The sequence below is a fragment of the Sebastes fasciatus genome, chromosome 3 (assembly GCF_043250625.1).
Source record: "Sebastes fasciatus isolate fSebFas1 chromosome 3, fSebFas1.pri, whole genome shotgun sequence".
NCBI classification, from domain to species: domain Eukaryota; kingdom Metazoa; phylum Chordata; class Actinopteri; order Perciformes; family Sebastidae; genus Sebastes; species Sebastes fasciatus.
Window position 1 is genome coordinate 39981334 of NC_133797.1, and position 27889 is coordinate 40009222.

Here is a 27889-nt window from a genome sequence, read left to right on the forward strand (position 1 = left end):
GGCAGGTACTGGACAAGTGCAATGTTGAGACACTTGTACTTAAAACTTGCAGTAAAATTAATTACATGCAAAGTAGTTGATATTTAATTGAGGTGATCTGGACATACTGTAATTACCCACAGACACCACATGTAACCTAAAGGCATGTGTTTTCACTGCTGATTGTTTCCTTTGTAGTGATGTATAATTACACTACAGCAGACTGACTCATATGATGTTGAAATGTGGCCGCACTGTGTTCATTTTCATAAACTTTACAGTCAACCACACCCTGTTGTCTTGACTTCCTTCATTATATCCTACAAAAATTAAAACATTTAATCTAAATGAACCCAAACGTATTGTATTAATTCTAGGGCTGTCAAAGTTAATGCGCTAATAACGTGTTAACGCAAATTCGTTTTAACTCAACTAACTTCTGTAACGCATTAATGCAATAGATCTTTGGGAGGTTGTAGCGGGCTCAGTTGGAAGAGAGAAGAGTGAAGATACTGGCATCATATGAAACTAAAAAACCTGATGACTCCATCGGTACCAACCATGTCATGCTCGCTTGTAAGAAAAGGAGGTTAAATAACGCTCCAAACTTACGCTACATTTCAGCGAGGAAAAACTGTCATGTCCATTTTCAAAGGGGTCCCTTGACCTCTGACCTCCAGATATGTGAATGTAAATGGGTTCTATGGGTACCCACGAGTCTCCCCTTTACAGACATGTCCACTTTATGATAATCACATGCAGTTTGGGGCAAGTCATAGTCAAGTCAGCACACTGACACACTGACAGCTGTTGTTGCCTGTTGGGCTGCAGTTTGACATGTTATGATTGGAGCATATTGTTTTATGCTAAATGCAGTACCTGTGAGGGTTTCTGGACAATATCTGTTATTGTTTTGTGTTGTTAATTCACAATAATAAATATATACACATACATTTGCATAAAGCAAGCACCACTGCCATGTTGATAAGAGTAATAAATACTTGACAAATCTCCCTTTAAGGTACATTTTGAACAGATACAAAATGTGTGATGAATTTGCGAATAATTAACAGGTATTCATAAGCTTTGAAGGAACTAGATGAGGAAACTGTGATTATCAAAGTCTCAAACCTTTTCTAAAGGTCAGTTCAATAATGTGACCGATCTACTTTATCACCGAGCTCCTCTTCAAAATGCTCCTCACAGGTAAGTAGGTGACATGTCCAGCATGCTGCTGCTGCTGCTGCTGCACACCTGGCACCAGAGAGATGTGCAGCACAGCTACCTAACATCGAATTATGCGGAAAAGCAAGTTTGAACAACCTCTGCATGTCACTTCCTAGTCAGTGTGTAGCCTACTGTAGTGGTTTCACTCCACCCACACACACACACACACACACACACACACACACACACACACACACACACACACACACACAGCCTCCTCCTCTGCTTGTTGCAGTGATTTGGCTCCAGACTTTGTGCAGCAGGACTCAGCCTCTCCAGCCTCCTACCACCTACCTGAAGGCTGTCAGCTCTGTAAACTCTTAAAGGACCGCAGTGAAGGAGAGAAGAGAGATCGGATGGTTATCTGAAAAACTTTGTGAAGAGGCCTTGATTTGATTCTCCTTCTTCAAGCGGAGGCACACCTCACCTGGTCTCACCTGGCTGCGCGGAGGGATCATACCTGTGCGGACTTGCCCCCCAGATTAGGACTCTAGTGGGGGAGTCGAGGCCGAGGAGACAGACACACCTTTACCTGCCTCCCTCTTTCTCTGTGTGAAAGCGGAGGAATCTGAAATCTTGACATGACGGTAAATGAGAGAGCAACTCGAGCTCTGCAGAAGATCCTGCAGAACCCTGGAAATGAGGCTTGCGCAGACTGCGGCGCACCTGGTAAGAAGAGTCTTTAATTAGCTGTTAAATTATGTTCTGAACGAGGAAGTGAAACTAATGTTGCAGAGATGTGACGTGCAGTGCAGGAGGGTGCAGAGTTACCTGAGCCAACAGGTAAAGGTAGACTATAATCATTAAAACACATCATGTTCATCCAACCATTCCAGGACAAAGTACTTGATATTTAACATTAACACTAAATGTGCAACTTTTTTGTGCATATTTTTGCTATTCTGTGTGGCGAAGTGAGAGAGGAACTGAGAGGAATAGAGTTTTCCTGCAGCACGTGAAGGTAACATTCAGCAGGTGAAGCAGAGAAGAAGCTTCCAGAGTCCAACAAGTCTCCACATGCAGAGTGAAGGGCTCCTACTGTACAGTACACACCCCACCACAGCTATGGAGGTCCCCTAGGAGGTCCTTTATATGCTCACATAGAACATGTAGGTAGGCTACAAACATTATAGGAACTATAGAAAGGCAAAGCAGTCAGCTGAAGAAGTGGATTAGAGTTTAAAGGGTTTAAAGATTTCAGGCTCGCTGACAAACTAAAAGATATTGTAGGCCAAATGATTTGATGCCCTTTTATGCTGATTGTTTTACCCAAATAAGTCACTGCAATAACCTCTGACATACTAAATAAATATAGATATTGCATGGTTAATCTTTAAGGAATGTGAGAGGAAAAGACTTCCAACTAAATCATTTTTTTTTCTCAAGTAAATGGAAATTTAGGAATTAATTATGTCTCATATTAAATTCAATATAGGACATTATTCTACACATCTTAAGGCCCAGATACACAAATCCGTCATCAAAGACCTAGCGGCGATGAAGGCCGACTGTTGCGTTGCCTTTGTCTTGGCCGACAAGTTGCATTTGAACACACCGCAAAGACGACAGCCGACGGCCAGTTAGCCCGTACGTTCTGCGCCTGCGTGAGATGAAATAACTCTCCACACCAGCAGGTGGCAGTGGTCTGTAGTCGTCATTCAAAAAGGGAAACAGGAAGACCGAGGACGGAGGATATACAAGCCGCTGTTATGATACGTACATGAAACAAAGCGGCGTCTGTCGATCATTTTCACACCGCTCTCACTCACCACTTAGCTTCATTCCAGATGTTGTTGTGAAAATATCCGTGTGTTGGAATGATCAGATGAGATGAAGATGAAAAATGAGAAGAACCTTCTGTGTGTGTCCTCTTGACTTTACTTGTTGGCTTGCTTGCCTCACGTCCGTTTCTCTTCTCATGCACTGATTCGTTTAAGCCGAACAGCCAATCAGAGTGATTTCTCTCACCGACGAGCTCCGCCGCCGATTCAACATGCCGAATCGTCCGAAAAAACGGGCAGACTAGAGCCGACGGTGCGGGACACACCGCAAAAACTAGACTGACAGACGCTCACCGACCGTCTGCTTGGTGTGTCAGGACCTTAAAGCTACTACGAAGAACTTTCATTTCATGTAGATTTTGGTAAAGACAGGACAGTTGTGGTCGAAGCGAGGAGGATATTAGTTATCAAGGAGGATTTATTTCTGTAGTAGTGATCTGACTACAGTCTAAATACACATCTCTGCATTTAGGCACTTTAAAATGTAGTAGGGTGTAAGTAACTGTGCTGTGATGGACAGCTGTCTCACCATCGGTTGTTAATGGTCTCAAGGTTTTATCTTTTGTTTGTCTCTTTGTCGTATTTGATTGGCTCTTTGTTCAGTATGCGTTTTGCTCTCATAAGACTCCTCTTATGTATCATTGTTTTAAATTAGGTTTGTGTATTCACAGAGAAATTGTTCCTATTCCTTTGATTGATCAGTCTATTGCCATAAAATTTATCAACAACAATTCTGATTATCAAATAATCAGTAATCATGTTTTAAGATGTCTCGTTAATGTACGACTATATAATTTCACAAATTTGTGAGTTTTTTCTCGTTAATTTGCTACTTTAATCTCAGAGAATATCAAAAAAAAATTTCTCCTAAAATTCCGACTTTATAATCTTGCAAATTTGTGATTTTTTTCTTGTAAATTTGCCACTTTATTCTCAGAGAATATCCAAGTTTTTTTTCTATTAAATATACAACTTTATGATCTCCCAAATTTGTTTTTTCTCATATATTTGCCACTTTAATCTCAGAGAATATCCAAGTTTTTTTCTCATAAATTTCTGACTGTATAATCTTGCAAATTTGTGAGTTTTGTCTCGTAAATTTCTGACTTTATAAATTTTTTTCATTCATTTATGACTTTTGTTTTTTCTCTAAATATTATATATAATATATAAGTCTGATATTATATTTAATAAAGATGTCATATTTATTTTCGGACCGTTCCTTGGTGTCTGAGAACTTATGATGTTTTCACTATTTTTGGGGCATTTATTAGGCTAAAAGATTAATTAATTAATTAATTAATTAATTAATCAAAAAATGACTGATCGATTCATTGATAGAATCAGTAAAGATAAATAAAATAAACAATCATTAGTTGCAGCGTTAATTCTTAGCCTTACAAAACATCCAGGTAGGTATGTATTTTTGACTCTCTGGATTTATAGCTTGTTCTATTAACAAGATAAATATAACCACCCATCGCTCTTCATCCATTTTTCTCTCCATCCCCACCACACTCTTCTCGTATCCATCCCCATACACTAATACTATATGTGTTCCTCTGTGCAGACCCCGGGTGGGGCTCCTGCTCCCTGGGGGTGTTCATCTGCCTGGACTGCTCCGGGATCCACCGCAACTTCCCCGACATCAGCAAGGTCAAGTCCCTGAGCCTCTCCCACTGGGAGGATCACGAGGTCGAGGTGAGACAGCTGCTCAATGTTTTGGGATCTGTACTTGCTTGTTTTTGTGTTGATTTGTTATTTATTAACAAAATCTGATCCATCTGTAATTCAGTCAAAGGATAAACAGGAGTTTCAATGACTAAGACCTTTCTTTTCTGTTCTTTTTAAGTAACATTTCTCTGGGTTGGAAGGTTGAGCTCACGGTATGAAACTGAGGTGATAATTTGAAAAAGCTGGTTGACGAACAATTTGCTTCCACAACAACCACCTGCCACTCTCAGCTCAGTTTATGTATTTGTGTACATAGTTAGTAACATACTTATTGTAACCCAAACCACTATTTTTTTTCCTAAACCTAAAGTTGTTTTGTTCCAGTTCACAACGTTAAGTTTCACTTTCACAACGTGGTAGGTGCAGTTTTGGCCGTCTGAAGCGTTGTAACGGTGGTGATAACCGCTGATAACGTCCATTCAGTCGGGTGATAACGTTTGAAATGGGTGCTGAGAGAGAGAAAAATGAAAAAGCTAAAATGTTTTCCAAATTTTTTAGATACCGTATCAAATGTCCTCCCTCATAAAAGTCACATATTTGCTACGCTACGTGATATTACCGATTAATGATGGATGACTGATCTTACTACAGATGTGATTATGGAAAAGTAAACTACGGACTATAAAAGGTACCACTTAAAATTAAGAAGCATCACAAGAGGAAAAAAGTTTCCACTTTTCATTTTGAAGCCTTTATTGGGAAATAAATCAAGTACCCATCAATCATATTTTAATGTTACAACAACACATTCGTGCCCAGAGTTCCTTGAAACCGTGCCGGGGCTTCACAGAAACCAGATAATAAATGATGTCGGTGCTCTGCACATCTTCATCTAAACAGAATGTGTTGCATTTATCATCTCAGCTCTCTGATTTATTAGTTATTATTGTAACATCGCTAAAGATTGTATTCCTGTTGGGTTTGTTCTCCTGTTGAGCAGATAAAGGTTTGCCAAGGTGTCGTTCACCCTTCAACAGTCTCAGTTCATGTGTGTGTTTTGTTAGTTCATGGCTGAGAATGGTAATGACCTGATGAAGAGTAAATACGAGGCTGCTGTTCCCGTCTACTACTACAAACCAACCTACAGAGACGGCCAGTGAGTAACCATAGCAACACACACACACACACACACACATATAAAAAAAAAAATATGCTATCAGAGGTACAATTCATACATTTTCTTTTTTAAACATTGTGTTTTCACCAGTGTGTGATCATGTGTAACCATTCCTGTTTTTGTTAGTACATGTGTGTGTTTGTTTGAAGAACGGAGCTATTTTTGAACATATGTACACACATACAGTATGAACGTAAAGCCTTAAATCCATTACTTTATCTTTAAGAGTTATTCCAGTCACTTTATCACCTGCTTGTATTTAAAAACCCTTCCCATCTTTTGAATGCTTTACCATATTAGACATCTCATTATACCAGAAATCTAGTAGTCGATACCAATACCAGTGATTTCCACGATTCTCGATACAAAATACTACGGTAAAAAAAAAAAAAAAAAAAAAAAATACCATGTGAGGTGTCTATATATATATCCTCGGATTGCAAGCAGTAGTTTAAATTCACCGACATGGTAACATTTCACTGGGTAAAGGCTACCAGAGGTGGGACCAAGTCATTGTTTTGCATGTCACAAGTAAGTCTCAAGTCTGTGCACTCAAGTCCCAACTCAGATCTCTAGTCCTAAAAAAGCCATATGCACTCTGCATCAACTGTATCGTCATTTTAACAGCAGAGTAACTGGATCCAACTGGTGCTCAGTAACGTAACGTTAGTTCTTCATGGTTTTCTCCTGGAACTTGACTGGATGCTGTTAGATTGGTTCAAACTAAGTGGATCTGGGGAGTTAAGTGTAAGATAATAAAATGCAAGTCCAATTAACATTCACCGGAAATAAAGAGTCCAGAGTTCAATAAATAAAACAAAAAACACCACTTTTCAGAGATTTAGCAATAAGAGATACGAAAAGATAGAAATTCAGTTCAGTTCAGCATTTTTCCCCCACGAGTGAATCCTCTTCTCGATCATAAAGGATCTCTGCATCTCTGCATCTCTGCATCTTGCTGCTGCATGGCACTGTTGTGTGTGTGTGTGTGTGTGTGTGTGTGTGTGTGTGTGTGTGTGTGTGTGTGTGTGTGTGTGTCAAACTCCGACACAGAGAGCAGAGGACAGAAGCGGCCGCATTTGGCACTTGGCGGGTGTTAATTTCGGACCCTGATCACAGGCATCGTACGGTAGCCCCCCTTTGGGGTGAGAAAACATTCACTTTGTGGCGAAGCAATTTCGCATATTCACGTTTGCGTAGAGTTCAACTTTGGTGAATTCTTCACTGTAGGCTCAGCGTCCCTGGTGATCTATGTGTTATGTAACAGTTAAAGTAAGAGCAACTTCAACATTTGAAAATAAAATTGTATGCATAAACACCAAGTTTGTATAAATCAATATGACTCTTGAGTCAAGGTCGCCCCCAAGCGCATCTTCCCCGGGTCATATACAAGATTTTATTTTAATTCAGTTTTATAATATCAAAGTTATTCTTGTGTACATAATATATTGATATTCAATTTATTTAAATTTTTTTTTGTAGTTTTTCAGTTCGAGTGGAACTTGATTATTATAAGATTTTAAAAGTTTCCTCCATAAATTGATAGTTTCACAGAGAAGCTGACTTTCTAACATGTTCTCATTTACATCTGAAGGTGTTTTCTGCTTTTTAAGATGTTGTTTGAAATCATACTTGCAAGGTTGCAGGGTTTAAAGCTCTGTCCTCCTCACACTGAGCAGTAGTAGTTGGAGATAAAGTATGTTTGGAAACCATTCAGCTGTTTCAGTGTGAAATATTCAGCCCCTGTGACGGCGCTCTACAGCTCTCTATTTCCTGCTTCCCTACCAGGCAGATTTGCTCAAGCTTGGTCAGGTTGTCTGTGGAAAGATGATTAATGGGATTCAAGTCTGGGCTTTGAGTCTGCCATTCAAGGCATTTTTAACATTCTGGCTGTGAAGCGAAGTCCAGTAGAACGGCACCACGACTCATAACTCATAATAATTAGGATTATATCGCTGAATGTTGTTAGTATATCGTGTTGATCACGCTGTTGAAGTCTCATTGTTTACAATACAAGCCCAACATTGGACTGAATGCTCAGTATTTTCCTTTTCCTTTGTTGTGATTAATATTATAATCATTAAATGTCATGAGAGCGCAGACGCAAGACCTTTAAATGTTTTGAAGGATTGCAGAGAACGTTAAAGTGTACAGAAATATGATTAAAGAGGAGAACAATAAGTTCTTTCTGTGTGTTGTCTCCCGATCTTTAAGAGGATGTTAAACGCTTTAGACTCGTCTCCGCTGTGAAATAAGTGTTCTTGACTAAGAACATTGCCTCGTTCTCGCCCTGAACACAAACGCTAACCGTTCCTCATTAACAGTCAGTTTCTCCACCTTTGTACTTTTTCCTCTGGTCTCTAACAGCTTGTGTCCATCCTCCTCCTCTTCTATGTTTTAAATGTCTTCTGTTTCATGCTTCCTGCTATGATGCCTCCCTGCAGATCTGCAGTTTCACTAAGTGATTATGACATTATATGATTTTGTAATATTACTTCTTAATGACTCAGTCGTGACTGAGTGTCAGCCTTTTGGCACTGGATGTATGAACCAGTGTCAGTGTGTGTAACCTGTGAGGACATGACTCTTGGCTAATAGCTGCTATTAGAGCAGCTGTCAATTCACCCACAAACAATAGACTATATAATAACTCTATAATTGTTATAACTCGGTTGTTGGCAGGTCCAGAGCTAAAGTCCTAATTTATAATCCTTCTTAGGGTGCTTTTGAATCAGGGATCCGGGCCCGGATCTGAGTACACTTGTCCCCAAAGTCCAGTTAGATTGATTAGTGTGAACCCCCGTACTGTACCCGGGCACGGTTCGTCGATCCGTACTCCAGTCCACTTGAAAAGGTGGTCTGGAGTACGGATCATGTGTAATCGGGTACGGTTCGCATCAGGTGTGAAAGCCAACCGTATCAAAACACGGAAGTGGGCCGCTATTTAACGAGAGTAACGTTAGCAGTTAGCGAGTAGTTTAGAAAGGGCAGGCTCTTTCCAACGCCGCCGGTCTCCTCCGAAATCTGTATACATAAAACTGTTTCATATCTACAGTATGTCTGTATCTGTGCGCAGCGGCCATAGCCCAGGTGATAAAGCAGGAAGGCAGGCGAGAGGTTCCTTAAAATATGGACAATAGTAGACGATGGGGTCGGGCGATGTTTGTTATTTTATTTAGCGAGTTTAATGTTCTGCCTCCGAAGAACGAGAGCCGCTCAGCTGCTCAGCGGACAGAGAGAGAGAGAGACAGCGAGGGGAAACAGCGTATAGAGTCGGCATATTTTCACATCAAACTCTGTGAAATAAGAGTTTATTTCAACCAGACCAGAGTTGGTGTTGTTATAAAGACTAACGACGACAGTATTGGTGAGTTTTATGTACAACTTTTCTAATGTGAAAGCTGAACGAAGAGGGGGGGCAATCGTACTCGGTCACGGCACGGATCAATCGTACCTAATGTGAAAGCGCCCCGAGTGTTTCCTCTAGGTTGACTGCTGCCGCCGTAGTTCTCCAACACGTTTGGCACACGGGAGACGTTTCAGTCGGTCTGCAGTCTGCAATCTCACCGCTAGATTTTGCCAGATTCTACACATTCAAATCCACATGACCACTCTTTATATCGGCATAAATTAGATCCGCCGCCCGTCACTTATTTAAAAAGAAAATACTCACATTTTATAGCTGGTTTGCCTGTTTACACCTGGCCTGTTTACACCTGGCCTGTTTACACCTGGCCTGTTTACACCTGGCCTGTTTGCCTCCTGTTATTTCCCTTTTCCAAAAGAACACCAGGAAGCAAATGCCAGGAGTTGAGTTCTCATTAAAACTAAATGATGACTGGTGTGTTATCTGCATGCTTAACTAAGCAGAGAATGTAGCGTTTAAAAGGCTGTTTTATAAAAGGAGTCCGGCACAGTGCTCACTCCACATCAAACACACCGGGGCTACATTACAGCACTTACTAGCAGTTTACATAGCAGACACTCGACTGTCCTGCTGTTATTACAGACGTGAACTGACCACAAACACCTCGTTTATGGACTCGTGGCGTTGCTCCGCTGCAGAATGAATACAGGGGAAACACAGGAGTGGATATTTGGTGTTATTTTTGTCAGGCCTTTACAATTAGAGCGGAAACACTGCTTCTAAATGTGCAACTTTATTTGATCTTATAAAGCAGTTTGCTGCTGATGAGAGAGAAGACCACTGACCGTCCGGGAAGTCCTTAATGACGGTTATTGTCTGCCATATTGTGAGAATTAAGTCAAAGCCAACCAACACCGTTTTTGAAACCATTTCTGAAGTGTTTTTTGTCGGCTGTCTCTGATGCACTCTCCTGTAGACTCACTCCGGCTGTCTGGTATCATGTGTGTTGTGTTGCTGTGTTACTGCAGCGGGCAGCTCCCAGACAGGAATGTTTGGAATTGTATTAATGTGAAGCGGGGAGTTTTTAGAGAAGAACAAACCTCTTCATGTGGCATAAACTGATGCACAAGCTGCCGAGTGTCTTTGTTTCACTGAGTAATGTAGTGTGCGTGTGTTGAATGGAAGGAGTAGCTCACCGCTGTATCTGTAAACATGAGCCTGAGGCCAGATCAGATCTCCACACCTTCCTCCAGCACACATTTATACACACATGCATGAAGCACCTCCTGCGATCGTTAGTAATACAGACTGCTGCAGAGGAATGTGGGTGTGTGTTCCCTCTCGGTTCAATGTACAAAAAGAGCTGACTCAACTTGACCCATTAGGTTTTTTATTGGCATCTGTTTTTAAAGTCAGAGGAAGTCAACCTGCTATCAGAGTCGAGGATCAAACGCACACACAAAGATAAACAAGTGAATTGTTGACAAAGAATAGGATTTGTTCTTCTGTCATTTAAGTGTAGCGTTTCAATTCAACTATTTATTTTTCTTTAAATAGATTAAAAGAGGAGAGAGAATATCTGGAGGGAGATCAGTCCACTGTTTAGTTGCTGTAACTGAAAAATCTGTTTGATTAAATGTTGTGGAGCAATGTTTTATATTTCCCGTCTCCCCTCGTTGATGATCCTGGTTCTCTGACTTCATTATGATCTGTTAGAATAAATAGTTTAAACCTGCAGTATCTTATAAAGTAAACAAACACAACAGAAACAACACAATCAAAGTTGTATTTTTCGATAATATTGTAATAGTGGTATGAGTTTTTTTTTTTTTTTATCCAGTGCTTTAAGAGCTGGTTTAAAGGCTAAAGCCTGGTCTGACATACTGCTAAATACATCACTTTAATCGTTTCATACTACTGAGGAACGCAGTATGCAGTGTGTACTGCGTTTGTCAGTAGTATGTAGTTGGCGGTTTGGAATACAGCCTTAGTCATAAAGATAACAACGTTACTCTCAACCAGAGGAGTCGCCCCCTGCAGGCTGTTAGAAAGAATGCAGGTTTAATGCACCTCAGTGTTGGCTTCACTTTTCAGAACCAGAACATTTATAAAATAAAAAAATCTTTATACTTTTACTGAAATAGGCAGTAAATGATGAACTGATCTACTTGAGCAGAACAGTTGGTGCTCTTTCTAGTCTTCTGTCAGCCTTCACTATGCTTTAAGCCCAGCCTCTTTCTCATCTACCACAAAGTACACGAGACGTCTTTGAGTCGTCTGCTTTCAGCTGCTACTTTTTACAAGCGAGCTCTGTTGACACTTCATCTGTTTGTGTGTTCAGGACGTTGAGGGAGCAGTGGATTAGAGCAAAGTACGAGAGGAAGGAGTTCTCTGAGCCTGGCAAGAACTTTATATATGAGGAAGGTGAGTGTGTCCACACACACACACACACACACACACACACACACACACACACGCTCACATGCATTAAAACAAGAACACTTTCATGCTAATAACAAATGACCTTTTTGCTGGTTTCCTGCAGGAACTAGAGACGGCCTGTTGATGAAGAGAGGGCGGGACAACGGGCAGTTCCTCAGCAGGCGATTCGTCCTCTCGGAGAGGGAGGGGACTCTGAAGTATTTCACCAAATATGACGTAAGCAGCCACTTTTAATTAACACTTTACTGTGGCCACATCGCATGCAGCTAAACACACACACACTTCTTCACCTGCACAAAACTGTGCCTGCAAGACACCAGCAACCTCTCCTGTAATTAGACAGAGCCCTTTAGTTAGTGTTGTACGTCTTCCAGCACATGTGCGACACCCACCTACACACACATGCAACCACAACACAAATACCTTAATTAAGGAGTTTTTTCATGCAGTATAATTGTGTTATTTTCTCCTATTCTAAAATGGTGTATATGAATATTTCTGCAGACTAAAACGGGTCTATTGTAGGTCTCAGAGGGTTACGGACATCAAATGTTCTGTAAACAAAACCCCCGCATCATGTGCTGCAGTATTTTTTACACACTCTTTATAACCATACCGAGTGTGTACCCGCTCCCTCGGCTGCGTCTCTGTGAGCGTGCTCAGACAAGCTTAACCAGCAGACTGTCCTCTCTGTCAGTGAAGCTGATTCACTAAGCTGTACGCCACCCAAACCAATTAGGGCTGGAAGCACTGGGAGCGCTTTGTTTGTCACAGTGAACCAGCTCAAGGGAAGTGGGAATAATATATTTAAAATATACCAGAAAAAGAGACTGTCCCTTTCATTTTTTGTATATATGGGGTTTCCAGGGAGTTTTAACATAAGCGTTGTGGCATACAAATCTTTTCCTCCCTGTTCTCCAGGACTTCTTTTCCCCGCTCTGTATTTCACTGTGTATTCTCCTGGTGGCTCTGCTGTAGCAAACAACAAAACAAAAACCCTCCTCATACAGTCACAGCAGCGATAAAAGAGAAAGTGTCGCTCAGGTGCTTCAGGTTGTTAAAGCCTTGAGGTGTGTAAAATATTCAGACACGAGTAACAGTCTGCTGGTTGCTTAGCACATTCGTCTCACTTTCTCTTGTTGTTGTTTTTTCTCAAGCTGGGAGACTCACAGTGACAGAAAAGTGTAAAATCTAATCATCTGTAAAGTGAAAAAAAGCATGGCTGTGTGTGTTTTCTGTTAAGGTCAAGGGCAGAAGGTGCACACACACACACACACAGATTCTGTTCCCATTTAAATTCAAGTCAGGACAGGTTAAAGCACAGCTTCCACAAACAGGCGTGCTGGGATTAGTGTCGGTCTCAGGCGGGATGGTTATTAGCGATGCTGACTGATGTGTAGATATTATAGCTCTAGATTTGGTTTTCATGGTTAGAAAGGGCACAAAATGTGGCCCCCAAGCCGTGACTCCCTGCACACGCCTTCACTACATAACTACACTTCTGGTGAAGCAGTGGCAGAAAAAAGTTTTTTATCATGACAACTTTTATTAATTGGTCCCAGTCCATTTCATTCATGATGTATGTGTTTATTATTTAAATGAACTTTAAACAATTAATCACATAATTATATCTAAAATGGAAAAACCAAAAAATTAAAAACACATGAAAAAATTTGCATTAAATAGAATAATAACAAAACAGCTGTCATTTCATTCTAATAGTGGAAACAATGTGTAGATATACACTATTTATTTATTTATTTATTTTATTTATTTTATTTATTTTATTTATTTTATTTATTTTTTATTTTTTTTATTTTTGTATTTTAACATTTTTTTTATTTATCTTTTTATTTATTTATTTATTCAATGCCTATCTCCACCTCTCCTCTTCTCCTCCCTCTTCTCCCTCTCCTCCCTCTTATTGTGTCCACCTCTCCTCCTCTCCTCTCTCCTGCAGGCTAAGGAGCCCAAAGCAATGATCAAGGTGGATACCATCAACGCGACCTTCCAGCCTGAGAAGATAGGAAACCCCAACGGCCTGCAGATCACCTACCTCAAAGACTACAGCACCCGCAACATCTTCGTCTACCATGACAACGGCAAGGTCTGTATCTCTGTACTGTGTGTGGTGATCTGTGCATTTAACAGAGCCTAAACAGAACAGTGATGGTGCAGGGCTGTAAATATATCATAGACTTTCCTTCTAACTGTTTTCTTAACTGTTTAACTAACTTTAATTACAGCATAAGTTGCCATTGACATCGAATATTTGTCATCCATCTCATTAAGTGTTGAAACTACCTGGTAGGTGTGGTTGTTGTTGTTGTGGGCGAGTCTTCAAACCTTTTCAGACCATCTGTAACAATTTCTGCCTGCTGATGAAATCCATTAGCTGATGACATTCAAGCTCCACATCCATCATTCATGATTGAAATATACGGAAGAGTTCAGTGTTGACGTCTGGTCGAGAAGTTATTTGTGGTCTAACATTTCAGAGTCCGCTGCATCGAACGCAGCATCAAAAACATGAACTGATTTAGAAAATACAATCCGAATTACATTCTGACCAACTATTCACAAGATGCACATGTCTCATGTTTCAATGCAGACAAAACCAAAGAAAAGAAGCACATGCACTCCAAACACAAAGTACATATATTGTGTGTGTTGTGGGCACGGATCGACGAGCCGTGCCCGAGTACGGTTCGGAGTGTTCACACTAATCAAACAAGCTGGACTTCAGGGACAAGTGGACTCGGATCCGGGCCCGGGTCCCTGATGTGAAAGCACCCTCAGATGTAGGGCTGTCGTGGTGAAGGAATTTCCCCGGTGGTGATGATAATTGGCTTTTTAACAGCGCGATATGCGGTATTATTGCAACTTTTTTTTCTTTATGGGATGACTTTATTTATTCAGATTTTAGTGCTTTATTGTTCGTCTATTATTAGGTATATTGTTGCTTTTTAAATGACAAAGATGACGAATTAAATACTTGTTTATTGTTAAATGCAGAACAAAGAAGGGGATTGGTTGCGTCTGGTTGCTATGAGTACATGCTCTCGATGAAGGGAATTTGATGAACCACGTAGGGAGACAGGACGGTCCCGTCAGTCTATGTGTATTCATTTCTCCTCCATTGTTGTTGTCCAGCACTTGTAGGATGTGACGGTTGGTCTTTGTGGAGTTTTACCCCAAAGTTAATTTTTCAACTCTCAACAACCAGAAAAAAAACCCGTATGTGCAGCGCTCAGCACAGAATAGACGCTCAGCGCCTCGTCACGCTGCTGTCGTTTGTAGCGGAGTGTAAAAAATGCGTCGCTTTTATTGCAAAGAATTCAAAAAAGAAAAAAACGTGAACATAGCGGTTGTGGCGGTTGCGTGCCATCCCATGCAATATTACAGTTATTGTGACAGACTTATTTAGTTCAGACAGATTTGCTTTGCACTTTTTTTTACAATACAAGATAGTCATGATAGTAGTATATGTGATGATTGTGATTATCAATCATGTGATAATATTTTGTGGCTGCGTCTGAGCTGTGTTATCCTCAGAGACTTCACACAAACCTCCGGTATTATCTTTCTAAGTGATAAAGGGGAATAAAAATAATGACAGGAATAACTCACAGACTGTCTCTCCTCTCTGTCTTCATCAGGAGATCGTAGACTGGTTCAATACGATCCGTGCAGTTCAGCTTCACTATTTATTGGTGGCCTTTCCTGGAGCTACAGATGCTGAGGTGATTACACACACACGCACACAAACACACACACAGTGGGACACAGAGGACGCAAGGAAGCATAAGTTAGCGTAATGAAAAGCATCTCCAGTCTGTATTGTTTTGATTTCTGGCGGTGGAGACTTTTACTGGGAACGTGGCTGCATGTCGGCGACACTACACGCAACATCCAAGTTATCTATCTGCTAAGTTAACCTCCCGTACGGTGAACTGGAGACTCAGTTGTCTGTTGTGCTCATACACTGCAGCTGGCGCATCGTTGCATGCGAGGCATAAATCTTGTCGGTTAATAATCAGTAAACGAGGGTCGGTTATCGTTTAAGAACATTTTTCATAATTAGCATCCCTATTTGCATACAGAGCGTAGAAGTGAGATCCAATCACAAGTGGTCACTGTAGACGCAGGTGTGAACTGACGTACTTAGAGCTGTCCACTTGTGATCGGATCACCCAAGACGCATGTTAATGCCAGGTGTGAACGGGGCCTTTGTATCTTCGTGGTGTTGTTCTTCATCCGTTCGCTTTGCTTGTTGTTTTCAGCTGGTACCCAAACTTACCCGGAACTTTCTGAAGGAAGGATACATGGAAAAGACAGGGCCCAGGGTAAGTAATGCACACTGTAAACCTTTATTTAAAACACACTTTTCTTTTCCTTCTTTGCTATATTTCCTTGTGTGTGTCTCTCTGTGCAGCCGTCAGCTTTTACAATTTTCAGCATCAAGTACACAAATTGATTATTTTCATAAATCGCTAAATGTAGATCTTGGTATATTAGATTTATTATTTATTTTTTTCATATTCAGGATTAAAAACACACCGAGTCTTTGAAGCTGATATACATAAATACCTGAGGTATCTCTCAACAGGGCAGCCGGCGATAATAACGGTTATATTCACTCCAAATGGAATTTAATTCCAGGGGTCCGGAGGTATTAATTAGCAATAACCAGACCTTATTGCGGCACATTCGTCAATTAAATCAATATAAAACGCTGTTCACGGGGACAGAAAGCTGATGGTGTTCTATGATTTGTAGTAATTATAGAGATCAGCAGTAATTATATGGAAATGTCCACGTGTTCCAGTTTTTTCCAGCTCAAATTGCCAGCTGTGTTTTGCTAAAGATATGATTGCACTGAATCACATTAGCTTTACAATGTGACATATACACAAGTGTGTGTGTGTGTGTGTGTGTGTGTGTATGTATGTGTGGCAGCAGTGATTTAATTCTCCTGGTCAAAATGTGTTTCACAAAGCAGAGATGGGGGTCACCTCAAGAATTACACGAGGTCCCTGGAGAATACTGATTTGTGAACGGGGCAGAATTGACTTTTCTATGATGGACTGCTCTCCAGTTGCTATTATACTGTAGATATGATATGCAGATTACCTGTTAAAATGTGGTAAATCCCATCCGTCATAAAGACGAGTGAGGCTGTGTCCCAAATCATTCACTCATTCACTCATTCACTGCTCCCTACTCACTATCTAGACCAGGGGTCAGCAACCTGCGGCTCCGGAGCCACATGGTGCTCTTTAGCTCCTCTACAGTGGCTCCCTGTGGATTTATAAAAATGGAAATGTATAACTGTTTTTTGTTTACATTTTCATTTTTATTTATCATTGTTGTAGGTCTATGGCACGACTGTACGACAGAGTATTAGGGCCACATTGAGGGAAAAAATGAATATGAGATTTCGAGAATAAAGTCGTAATATTATTAAAATAAAGTCAGAGGTTTACGAAAAAAGTCGTAGTATAATGAGAATAAAGTCCTAATATTATAAAGTAGTCATTTTACGTGGTATTTTCTTTTTTTCTCATAAAGTTATGACTTTATTCTTGTAATATTACGCCTTTTTTCTCGTAATATTCTGACTTTATTCTTGAAATCTCAGATTTTTTTCCATCAATGTGGCTCTAATACTCCGTAGTACATTTGCACTTTGGCCCTCACTGCATTAGACTTATATACTATATACTGAGACTATAAACTGTGTTACCTTCATCACAATGCTCAAATGTTTTCCGGCTCCAGACCGTTTTTTTTGTAGGTTTTGTTTTTGCCTGAAATGTCTCTTTTGATAGTAAAGGTTTCTGACCCCTGATCTAGGGAGTTCTATGTAGACGACTATATACTGAGCTCATCAGCCAAATGAAACAACACTTTAGGAAACGACTCGGGTCAATCCGCTCTACTAATTGCGTTTTTGCTGGCATGCAATTAAAACGCTCCAGATCAACGTCGACTGGTGGACCATCCATAATAAATACCAACATGTATTTTTGTGATAAATACCTATTGTCAGCTATTTTGTTGAGTTTCCACTTAGCAAAATGCTCTGAGTGAATTTAAGTTCCCCTGGTAAGCAGCAGGATATATCAAGGGCTTTTATTGTGAAAGTTAAGAACAGAAGGAGTAAAGCTGCCGTTAATGTGGGGGCAATAAGCGTGTTTTCCCCAAATCAATGAGTACTTTGTGGCCGTTTCTGCTGTGATGCGGTTCTGTTCACATTAAATTTAATATTTTCACACCTCAACTCATAGATTTGTCTGAGTTGTGCTGCTCTATCTCCAGTCCATCCGTCTGCTATTTTTTCTTCAGCACAATAGAGTGCACCAGGGATGATGCATTTTTGTAGGCCAAGCAGGAAGTTAGCATCGCCCTGGTTTCATCGCCAAAACGCCGATAGGATTGTTCCATTAGGTTTTAAGTTATTGCAGAAAATAGGCTCACGTTTATGATACTTTTTGTTCAGCAAGATAATCTCCACAAATGAACACCACTTTTATGATTTCTGAAGCGTGAATGCAATCGCCAGAAGTAAAAAGCTAAGGTTAGGCTATAAACAAACTACACCTCAGTTGCATGAGTATAAACACAACGAGGCTGTAAAGGAGGACGAGTCGGCGTGATGACGTTTAGTAGTCTCATTTTGCCACTTGTTATCAACCGACTTTTGTAAGACACATAAAGGCTTCAAAATGTATGAGTGGGGGGATTTATTATTATTAACAAAACATTCAAATCTCTTCAGCTTATTTCAGGCATCTAACTAAAAACCCATTGACTTCCAAACGAGGGAACAGGAAGTGCAAATCTATGCAGGATGGTGCTCGGTTAGTGACCATCGTTGTCTACTGAATTGAGTTTCAGACTAAATTTCTATTTATCTAGTTGGACACAGTTCCCTCCTGTGATTCCAGCTCCCACTATTCCTGCTTTAATTGAATAGGAGCTGAGCTAAGAGGTTAACTCACCCAGCTGTCAGTGTGGCTGCTTTCCACTGCTGACTGACAGCTGAGAGGACCTACCTGCCTGCCTGCCTCACCGTCCGTCCATCTGTCTGTCTGAGAGGGAATAAAAGGCTTCCGGCTGAGGATCAACTAAATCCTGAAGTGTCAAACCCTCCAACACAATCACAGACACATGTTGGAATTAAGCAAACGCACAAAGAGGCGTTTGAACATATGCATGCAGTCATGCACCAACACTTTTATATTAGCATACGTGCAGGTGCTTTCTTTCACACAGAGGATGTCGGCCTACACGGTGAAGCAACCTGATATCCTCTGCAGCGACACAACCGGTTCTGTATTCAGACACACAGACTCTCAGTTTAATCTCCGTCTGTCAGGCTGAGAGATGAAAGGACTCACTAACTTGCTGCTTTGGGCTGATTCGCTAAATGGACGTCATAGATTCATTTCCCCTCACGCACGTGTGAGACATATTTGTGGAAGGGAGTCACTGGCGAATCGAGAAGGGAACAGTCGGTCGTTCGGGTTTACGCCACAACGAGAAAATCAAACACTTTTATGAGGATGATTTGGCAGCGGTCGGGGGACATGAGCGTCCTCATTATTTGAAGCTCGGCTCTCTGAGAGGAGCTTAAGCTGCTTCAGTGAACTCTCAGAAGGTGCTGCATATTCTTCGATAGATCATCGCTCTCAGCGCGGATTTGGATCTGATGTAAACTTTCAACCGTGACAACAAGTTTGACTTTTCAAATTTAATATCCGAGTGTTATGAAAGCGATGCTATAAACATTCTCCTGGGGGGCTGCCGAGGGGAAAACCAGTTTTAGTATTAAGCACAAACAAGAAAAAATGCAAATCTAACACTTTTTTAAAGCCTGAGATCAGGTTTCATGGTCAAAGGACAGATCCAAGAGAACGGTACGCTACTGATTAATATAGAGGAAAGTGTTCATGACAAAGTGGTTGAATTAGGCTGCGAAGAGATTCAATATCAGTCAAGAAATACATGAATAAAAAACACCAGCAGCACACACTCATCCCCTGTTCTCAAAGTATCTATTCATTTTCAATATTTTAGTATTATTGGTGATAAAAAAATTCCCTTTTTGACTTTGACTTTTAGCTCAGAAACAAGTAAATCATTTTACATGATTTGTATCGCTTCTTTGAGGTGTTATAGGCTAAATGATTAATTCAAAAACAATTAGGGCTGTCAATTGATTCAAATATTTCATCGCAAGTAATTTCATGAATGTCCATATTCAATCACGATTAATCGCAAACGAATCACACATTTTTTATCTGTTCAAAATGTACCTTAAAGGGAGATTTGTCAAGTATTTAATACTCTTATCAACATGAGAGTGAACAAATATGCTGCTTTATGCAAATGTATGTATATATTTATTACTGGAAATCAATGAACAACACAAAACAATGACAGATATTGTCCAGAAACCCTCACAGGTACTGCATTTAGCATAAAACAATATGCTCAAATCATAACATGGCAAACTGCAGCCCAACAGGCAACAACAGCTGTCAGTGTGTCAGTGTGTCTTGACTTGCCCCAAAACTGCATGTGATTATCATAAAGTGGGCATGTCTGTAAAAAGGAAACTTGTAGGTACCCATAGAACCCCTTTACATTCACATATCTTGAGGTCAGAGGTCAAAGGACCCCTTTGAAAATGGCCATGCCAGATTTTTTTCACCAAAATTTAGCGTAAGTTTGGAGCGTTATTTAGCCTCATCACTACGAGCTAGTATGACATGGTTGGTACCAATGGATTCAATATGTTTTTTAGTTTCATATGATACCAGTATCTTCACTCTAGCTATAACATTAATTTAATAGCTATGAGTCACTTTTGATTTAAAACCAGACAGACACCACCTTCGGTACAACGAGAATGCCTCTTTTGTGTCTCACTCAACCTCATGTCTGACTGTCTCTGTTTGTCCTCACAGCACACGGAAGGCTTCAAGAAACGCTGGTTCACTCTCGACCAGAGGCGACTCATGTACTTCAAAGATCCGCTGGTATGACATCTCTACGCACGCCTACACACATCACAAAGACTACAGGCATCTTTAGTTGAGTGACTCTAGTTCATTTTCTTGATCACAACCCACCAACAGCAGTGAGCTCTGAAAAGATATAAATGAACATCATGGAGAGTCCATAAAGCAAATGAGATAAAGTAGACGATGTCGGGGATATGAGGCCATGGCTCGGTGGGGAGAGGGTGATATAAGGTACTTTTATTCGTACGTAATGTGGAATTCACTGCCCTGACCTCACAGTAAGAATTGCCTCAAAGTGAGATGAAACGCTACCATGCAGCTTTATCCTGTAAGCTACACTGGACACAATCAACTCTGTGTGGAAATTCCTACTTAATGTATCTGCTTGAAAAGGTAGAGACGTTGTGAAAGTGAGATTGTGAGTCACTGAATGATTCAGAGTGGAGGTTTTTATCTCAGAGACTTGCCTTGAGAAGGGGGGCGGCTCAGATTGCCCAAGACTTTGGTTAAATACACATCAGATAGCTAAACCACATTAGCTCAGCAGCATTGTTGCTGATGTAAGAGTTCAATGGAGAGGTGCAATGATTATAGGTGACCGAAATGTCCAAACGTACCCCGAGAGAGCGTTGGGCAAGAAAAGCTGGTAGATGAAAGGAGGAGGAAGTCTAGTGAAGTCGAGGGTGGACTGGGAATATGTGGAGGAAGCTCAAAGCAAGGGTAATTCGATCACTTGCGTAATGAGTAAATTATGCATGTTAGATGTTGTGTACACAATGGTGCACTTTGTATAGAAGTGCACTTTGTTCACACTTTGCTAAGAACAAAGACGATTAAGTAGTGTCACCTTTCAGTTAAAGCTGAACTCTAATCTGTCTTTATAAAATGTTGAATTAAAGGTTATCATTCAACAGTGCTGAAGCGTCTTTGAGCTCTTGACATCTTCTCTGCAGAAAAAAATAATATACACAAGGAACTACCCAAGTAAAAATGGATTCTAGATTCTTTTTTTGTGTTTGTAAATCCATACGATTATGATTAACCTCTGCAGATATGGAAGAGAAGTCGCTATATACGTATAAAACAGTGTTTTTATATCTATGAGTTACTGACTGTTTTTTGTCGTCCAGTCTAGAGGAGTCACATTCATAGCGTTATATTTTTTCTAAATGAAAAGTTCAACGGCACACTTAGTTAACATTGGTAGCATGCTATCTGTGTAACATAGAGTGCATATAGTCGTTCATACGTCTTTTAACAAAACAGTTCACAAAACTGCTAAATCTGCCGTCGATGGTGAGTTTACTGCGTCCCAAACACATTTTCTATCGTCCCCGGGACGCTCTTAGTCTCGAGCCCTGACGGTCCCTACGCCACTGTAGAAAAATGAGACACGTTTTGAGAATTTTCGCAACGACTCTGTGCCGAAGTGTCAGTTCTCAAGACATAATCGCTTAATCGATCAAAAGAACATTGATCAGTGGTTAGTTTGATAATCGATTGATTTGTTTCAGTCCATTTTAAAAAAAAATTCTAAACATTTGCTGGTTTCACCTTGTGAGGAGTTGCTGCTCTTATTTTTCATACAGTATGTGATGGTCAATAAAATATTGGTGGGATTTGGACTGCTGGTCAGACAAACATGCAATTTGAAGACTTAACTTTAGGCTCATGGCAATTATGATGGTCATCTTTCACTATTGTGTAGACTAAATGATTAATCAAGGAAATAATCGGCAGATTAATCTATAATGAAAATAGTTTAGATCGTTAGTTGCAGCCCTTAAATGTCTGTAATAAATTGCATGGCAATCCATCCAGTAGTTAATGAAACATATCACTAAAAAACAATAATGTCACCACCATGGGGCTAGAGCAAAAGTCAGGATCACCACAGTCGATGGGATTCATCCTATTTTTACCATCAATGTGTGTTCAACATTGGCTATCCATCCAGTGGTTGTTGTGGACCAACTGGCCAACAGACCGACATTGCCATCCCAAGAGCCACGCAGCGAGCATGGCTAAAAACAGCTGTTTGGAAGCAGAAAGCAGTACTAAACTGAAGAAAAACAACACTAGTACTTTTGTCAAATATTCAGCTGACCTATGTCTCTGTCATCTCCCTCTGTTTGAAGGACGCCTTTGCCAAAGGCGAAGTGTTCTTGGGGAACAAGGACCACGGTTACAGCGCCTTCCCCGGGTTGCCCGCTGGCACCCACTGCAACGGCGCCTGGCAATACGGCATCACCATAGAAACGCCTGAACGCGGCTTCCTGTTTACCTGCGAGTCAGAGAGCGACCAGCAGGATTGGCTGAAACACTTCAATGATGTCATGAGTGCTGTGATGTCCCCTCAGGACTACACAAGTAAGAACGCACAACTTTTTTAATAGTCGTATTTATTAGCTATTAGCTTTTATAATGAGCTGCTGCGGAGGGTGAATATAGTGCACTATACTAAGATGGTGGCTCTGTGAGGCTGTAATGCTCTGTGTAAAGAAATCCATATCGTGAGATGGATGGTTTTTAGTGGTTGTGGTGAAATAAATGCACACTAACACTTGGGCCAGACTGCCTGTGTGAGCAGCACGTGGCGGCTGCCTCGGTGAACTGCTGCGTGTCCCACACGTGGGTTGTCCACACCGGCAGCGTTTCTGCTGCTGCTGCGAGCTCTTTCTTTCATAATGGCCATTTCACTTCATTATATATGTAATTGATATTTATTTTAGACAAAAAAAGGTTAAGCATGTGCTCATTTGTAAATAATAGTAATAATCCACAATTAAAACCCCGTACTTTATTCATTAATGGAGCCCTGCAAGTCACTGCATCTTCTACAACACTGTCCTGCAAATATTGCAGAATAAAAGCCTCATGTTTACAAATGAAGGAATTCTGTCGACAGAAAAAAATGCTTGAGGGCTTTTATATTTAAATTAAATAGAACGGTCATATATGTAGTTTTTTGGGTCACTGACAAACGACCTATTCTGACGTTTAGTTATGAGGACGTGTTGAAATACCCAATTTTTTTTGCTGTAGAATTAATCCAATGATGGATAATTTTAGTTTTGCATCCTGCATTAGAGAGAAGTGCGCTCCAATACATTTCTAAACAATTCATTCCTGACCGGCCAGATGGTTTGTTACACAGAAGCATCTGAGAAGCCGTCATTGGAAACTGATTGTGATTGGATGAATCATCCGTCAATCAAACTCTTGTAGAAACCAGTCGTGAGAAGAGCGAATACATGTTTTCTATGGAGAAAAGCCTTCAGTGCCGTTCTTTGCTCTTCTTTCAATGAAGACAATACTCTCCAGTTCTGATAGAGTTGATGCTATTGCAGCTACGCTAACCTCTTTAGGAGCCGCCATTGTTGTTTAGAACGAACAGTCGCCTCTACGTGTCGTCTCACACACCTAAGCCACGCCAGTAGCTGCCAGTAGCTCCTCACAGGACGCTGATTGGTCCGTGATCTGGCTTGCCGGACACAAACACATTACTTGGAAGTCTGACAAGATGGATTTTGAGATGTGTGAGATGTGAACCTCCGATTCTCGCGTGATCTTGTGACATCACGAGAATCCAGCTGCCATGCAAGGTTAATAAAAGACTACACTTGTGTCATTATAATAATCACAATTTGAAAATGTATGAAACACCAGGTCTCTATTGCTATCAGTCATACAAAATGCTTTGTCTGTTTGGGTAAAAGACACTTTTATCTAATTTTGGACTTTGATTTGTATTCAAGTGGAAGCCTTGTTCAAGCACAGGCATTGATGGACCAGAGGCCTGTGGGACCGTCTCCTCTCCTCTCAGCCCATCACCAGTCTGACACAGGACCCGCATCAGGTCTGATGCCACTGCACCAAAATTTGACATTCATCACTAACATGCTCCGACTGGAGCTTGTTCCAAGTCCCAATGGTGCTCTTTAACAATGGGGTTAGAAATGCAAACAAGAGGACCAGGGCAGTATTCATCGGTAGATTAAAAACATCTGGCCAAAAGAAATAGTCATACTTAAAGGGAAAATTTGCCACCTTTTTATGTGGATGTCCAATCAGTGTTGATGGTAAATGCAGTTGATTAAAAAAATTAATTATCCAGTGCGTGCTATATTGACCGAGAAAGCTGATTTCTCCTGCCGGCTGTGCAAACACATCTGATAAATAAAGAAAATAAACTCACAAAATGTCAATGAAGGAAATATTCTTACACCTAAACAGAAAAATACAACCATACACCTCCTGAAAGTAAAATAAAACTCACCAAAACCTTTAGTCCATTAGTCTTCCCACAGTTCCAACAATCAGCAACTGTGGTTTGGTCAAAATAAATCCTTAATTCTCTGAGTAAGATGTGAAAATATGCCGGCTCTACACGCTGCTCCCCCCAGCTATATCTCCCTGCCGTGCAGCGGCCCGCTGAGCAGCGGCTCGTTGGCGGATCTCCTTGTTAGGAGGCTGACCATTAAATTATCAAAATCCAAAGACAAAAATCAGCCACTGGTATACGGAAGAACAACAGATTTTGTAGCTGGAGAACACCACTCTTGGTTTTCCTCAGTCAATACGGCACGTTTTTGCAGTCTGGACAGTACTATATATTTACATACATACATACTAGGGATGGGACGAATCACCTATCTCCCCATTTGATATGTATTGCAATTTTTAAGTATCGCGATGCGATATTGCAATGTTTTTAACACTAGACCATGGGGAAAAAGTTGAATCATCGATTCTAAAGACTTTTACTTTGGATAATATCTAAATGAATACAGTAAGAATATTTGATTTACAACATGTATGTAGTTAGAGATGTCCTGAAGTCAAATATATCAGTTCATTGTCAGGAATTATTTACTAATTTTTTTATCCAACAACCCAAAAATCAAAGAATAAAGACATTTCCTTCACAAGTTAGTGGTATTTCTTTTAAATTTATAAGGGACATGTAATGTTTTATACTTCTGGTGAATATAATCCAATCAATCTTATTTCCATATATGTATTTTGTATCTACAGTTCCCTTTGTTAACACCTTATTTTGAAAACCGGACGTATTCCCTCGTGTCTACTTCCTCTAACTTCTCCAAGGTGGTCTCTAGCTCTCCCGTCAGCTCAGTTCTCTTTATACATCCATGGTCAGCTCCATCGGGGCCGTCTGAACGCATTTAACATAAATGTCAGTATATGGGTGCTCTACAGTTGTAGCGTCGGCCCATTTGACCACAGAGATGAGAGCGACGGCCGGCTCGACCACCACGTTACAACGATGCGTTAACGTTTCCTGTCCGTGACAGAGTTAGCATGTAGCTTTAGCCGTGATGTCTAGCTCTGCTTTTCCTGTTATAAGTGTGAAACCCAAAGTGTTTCCATCCTTTACTGGATGTGTAGTGTTTACTACGCCCACCATGTGAGGGTGCAGGTCGTATCCATGACGACCCTCCGACGTTTTATACTTTCTCGTTTCGGCTCACTGCGGTTTGTTTTGGTTGACGGAAACGGAACGGATATGACGTCACTTTACTCAGACTAACTTCCTTCTACCTCCGCATAGACTCAAATGAAGCAAATATATCGATTCTGGCATTGAAAAATAGATTTTTTTTCCCCACCCCTAATACATACATAAATATACATATATATTTTTTTAGATTTTATGTAGCACATGTTTGAAATTCTAGCTGGCGCTCGTTTCTTAGCCTGTTACTAACGCCAATGACCTGTGAGAATAGTAAAATCTTTGTGTGTGCCAGTGGTTCGACTCTTTATCATGGTAAAATATTGTGGCTGGAATTTCTAGGTTTATTAGATATTCAATGTGAGATTTAAGAAAGGGGAATTGAAGGTGAGAAGTGCCTTGGTCCTCTTGTGTTAAGTGTTTTATATGTGATGTGATGATTGGCTAACACTAATAAAGGTACAGGGAGGCAAATGAGTCAGACAGGTTCAGACCATCAACAGGACAGAAAACAGTCTGCGGGAGATTCAGAATTCCTTTTGATTTTTCTCTCTCTTTTAATAAAAGTTATTCATTGGTTGTTTTATGTAAACTTCTCTCATGACTTTATATCCAGCAAAAGTGCTGCTTTATTGTGCGAAAGGTCAGACAGCGAAAGCTAAAGCATTATATTCAGACACACTACCTGCACAGTTTGCATCAAGAATTAAACGTGACTTTTTTCATATTTTCTTTTAAGACAAATGTTGATTTTGTAAGTAGTTTTTGAGACGTGTGTCTGTCAAAGACGTACATGAAAGACAATAGAGGAGGTTTGCTAATGCGTTGGGGTAGAAAAGCTGGAAACCATAACATGGTCTAACAGCTCCTCCATGTGGCATACACTACATATACTAAGTCTTTGTTAAAACAAACTATATATCCAGTAAAACGTTTTTTCCTCCTATTTTTTAAGATACAAAAAAAACAATTGATATATTTTAGTATTTTTCTTTTTCTGTTTTTTGGTTAAAGAGGTACTCGCATAACGTGTTGATTTTTGTTGTCTTTTTTTTAAGGCATTTCTATGCTTGAGCAAGGCTGACTGACATACCACATGCAAATATTGATGATCACTAATAAACATATTTCCTCTGGAAGTTGTCAAAGAATCTCTGTAAAGATTTGTGCACAAATTCAGAAGTATATTTAATACCATTTAAAAATGGACACTGTATATTATATTATCACTTCCTGGTGATGATTCTGCAGGATATACGTTAGAGTTTGACGCGCCCAAACATCCAAAGAGTACTTATTTCCATCTGTTCATTTTCCAAGATTTTCCACACACTAAAAACGGATGACGTGATCAGACACGTTTCACCTCATATTTGGCGCTTAGCAGTGATCTAAAACTGTACGGCTGCAAATACCTGAGAACCCCTCGCCCCTCCTGTGTCCTGATGAACTGATGAAACAGAGGCGCTGCAGTCACCTGTCTATCAAGGGGATGGAGGTGTTAACACGCAACGTCCTCTCGCTCCAACCAGACGGCATTAATAAGCTAATAATCTCTCAAATAACAACTGAAAAACTCACTTTCCGTAGCCACAATTCATATATTAACGTTAACAAAAAATTATATATATATTAATATTATTAAAAAATTACGGTAAAGCAAGCGTTTGGCTCCGACACTAAAGTTAGTTTTAGCAGAAACTAAATTAATCGTTTAATTCTCTTTAAAGCAAG

At 40.4% G+C, this 27889-nt stretch overlaps 1 protein-coding gene across 1 annotated transcript; it reads left to right on the forward strand.

Moving 5' to 3' along the window:
• The first annotated feature begins 1437 nt into the window (after positions 1-1437).
• Positions 1438-27291, forward strand: LOC141765066 (arf-GAP with dual PH domain-containing protein 1). The gene is made up of 11 exons (XM_074630915.1): positions 1438-1875; positions 4558-4688; positions 5726-5817; positions 11547-11629; positions 11751-11863; positions 13608-13754; positions 15307-15390; positions 15931-15993; positions 20623-20694; positions 22818-23049; positions 24438-27291. Exons 1-11 carry the CDS (start codon positions 1788-1790, stop codon positions 24464-24466), a joined length of 1134 nt encoding a protein of 377 aa, XP_074487016.1. The 5' UTR covers positions 1438-1787; the 3' UTR covers positions 24467-27291.
• The last annotated feature ends 598 nt before the right edge of the window (positions 27292-27889 follow it).

What these genes read in the sequence shown, in the direction of transcription:
- LOC141765066 (XM_074630915.1), top strand. Translation starts at nt 1,788, where the DNA reads ATGACGGTAAATGAGAGAGCAACTCGAGCTCTGCAGAAGATCCTGCAG. An exon ending in AGTATTTCACCAAATATGAC is followed by an intron (nt 11,864 to 13,607) that starts GTAAGCAGCCAC and finishes TCTCTCCTGCAG; the next exon opens with GCTAAGGAGCCCAAAGCAAT. An exon ending in TCTACCATGACAACGGCAAG is followed by an intron (nt 13,755 to 15,306) that starts GTCTGTATCTCT and finishes TGTCTTCATCAG; the next exon opens with GAGATCGTAGACTGGTTCAA.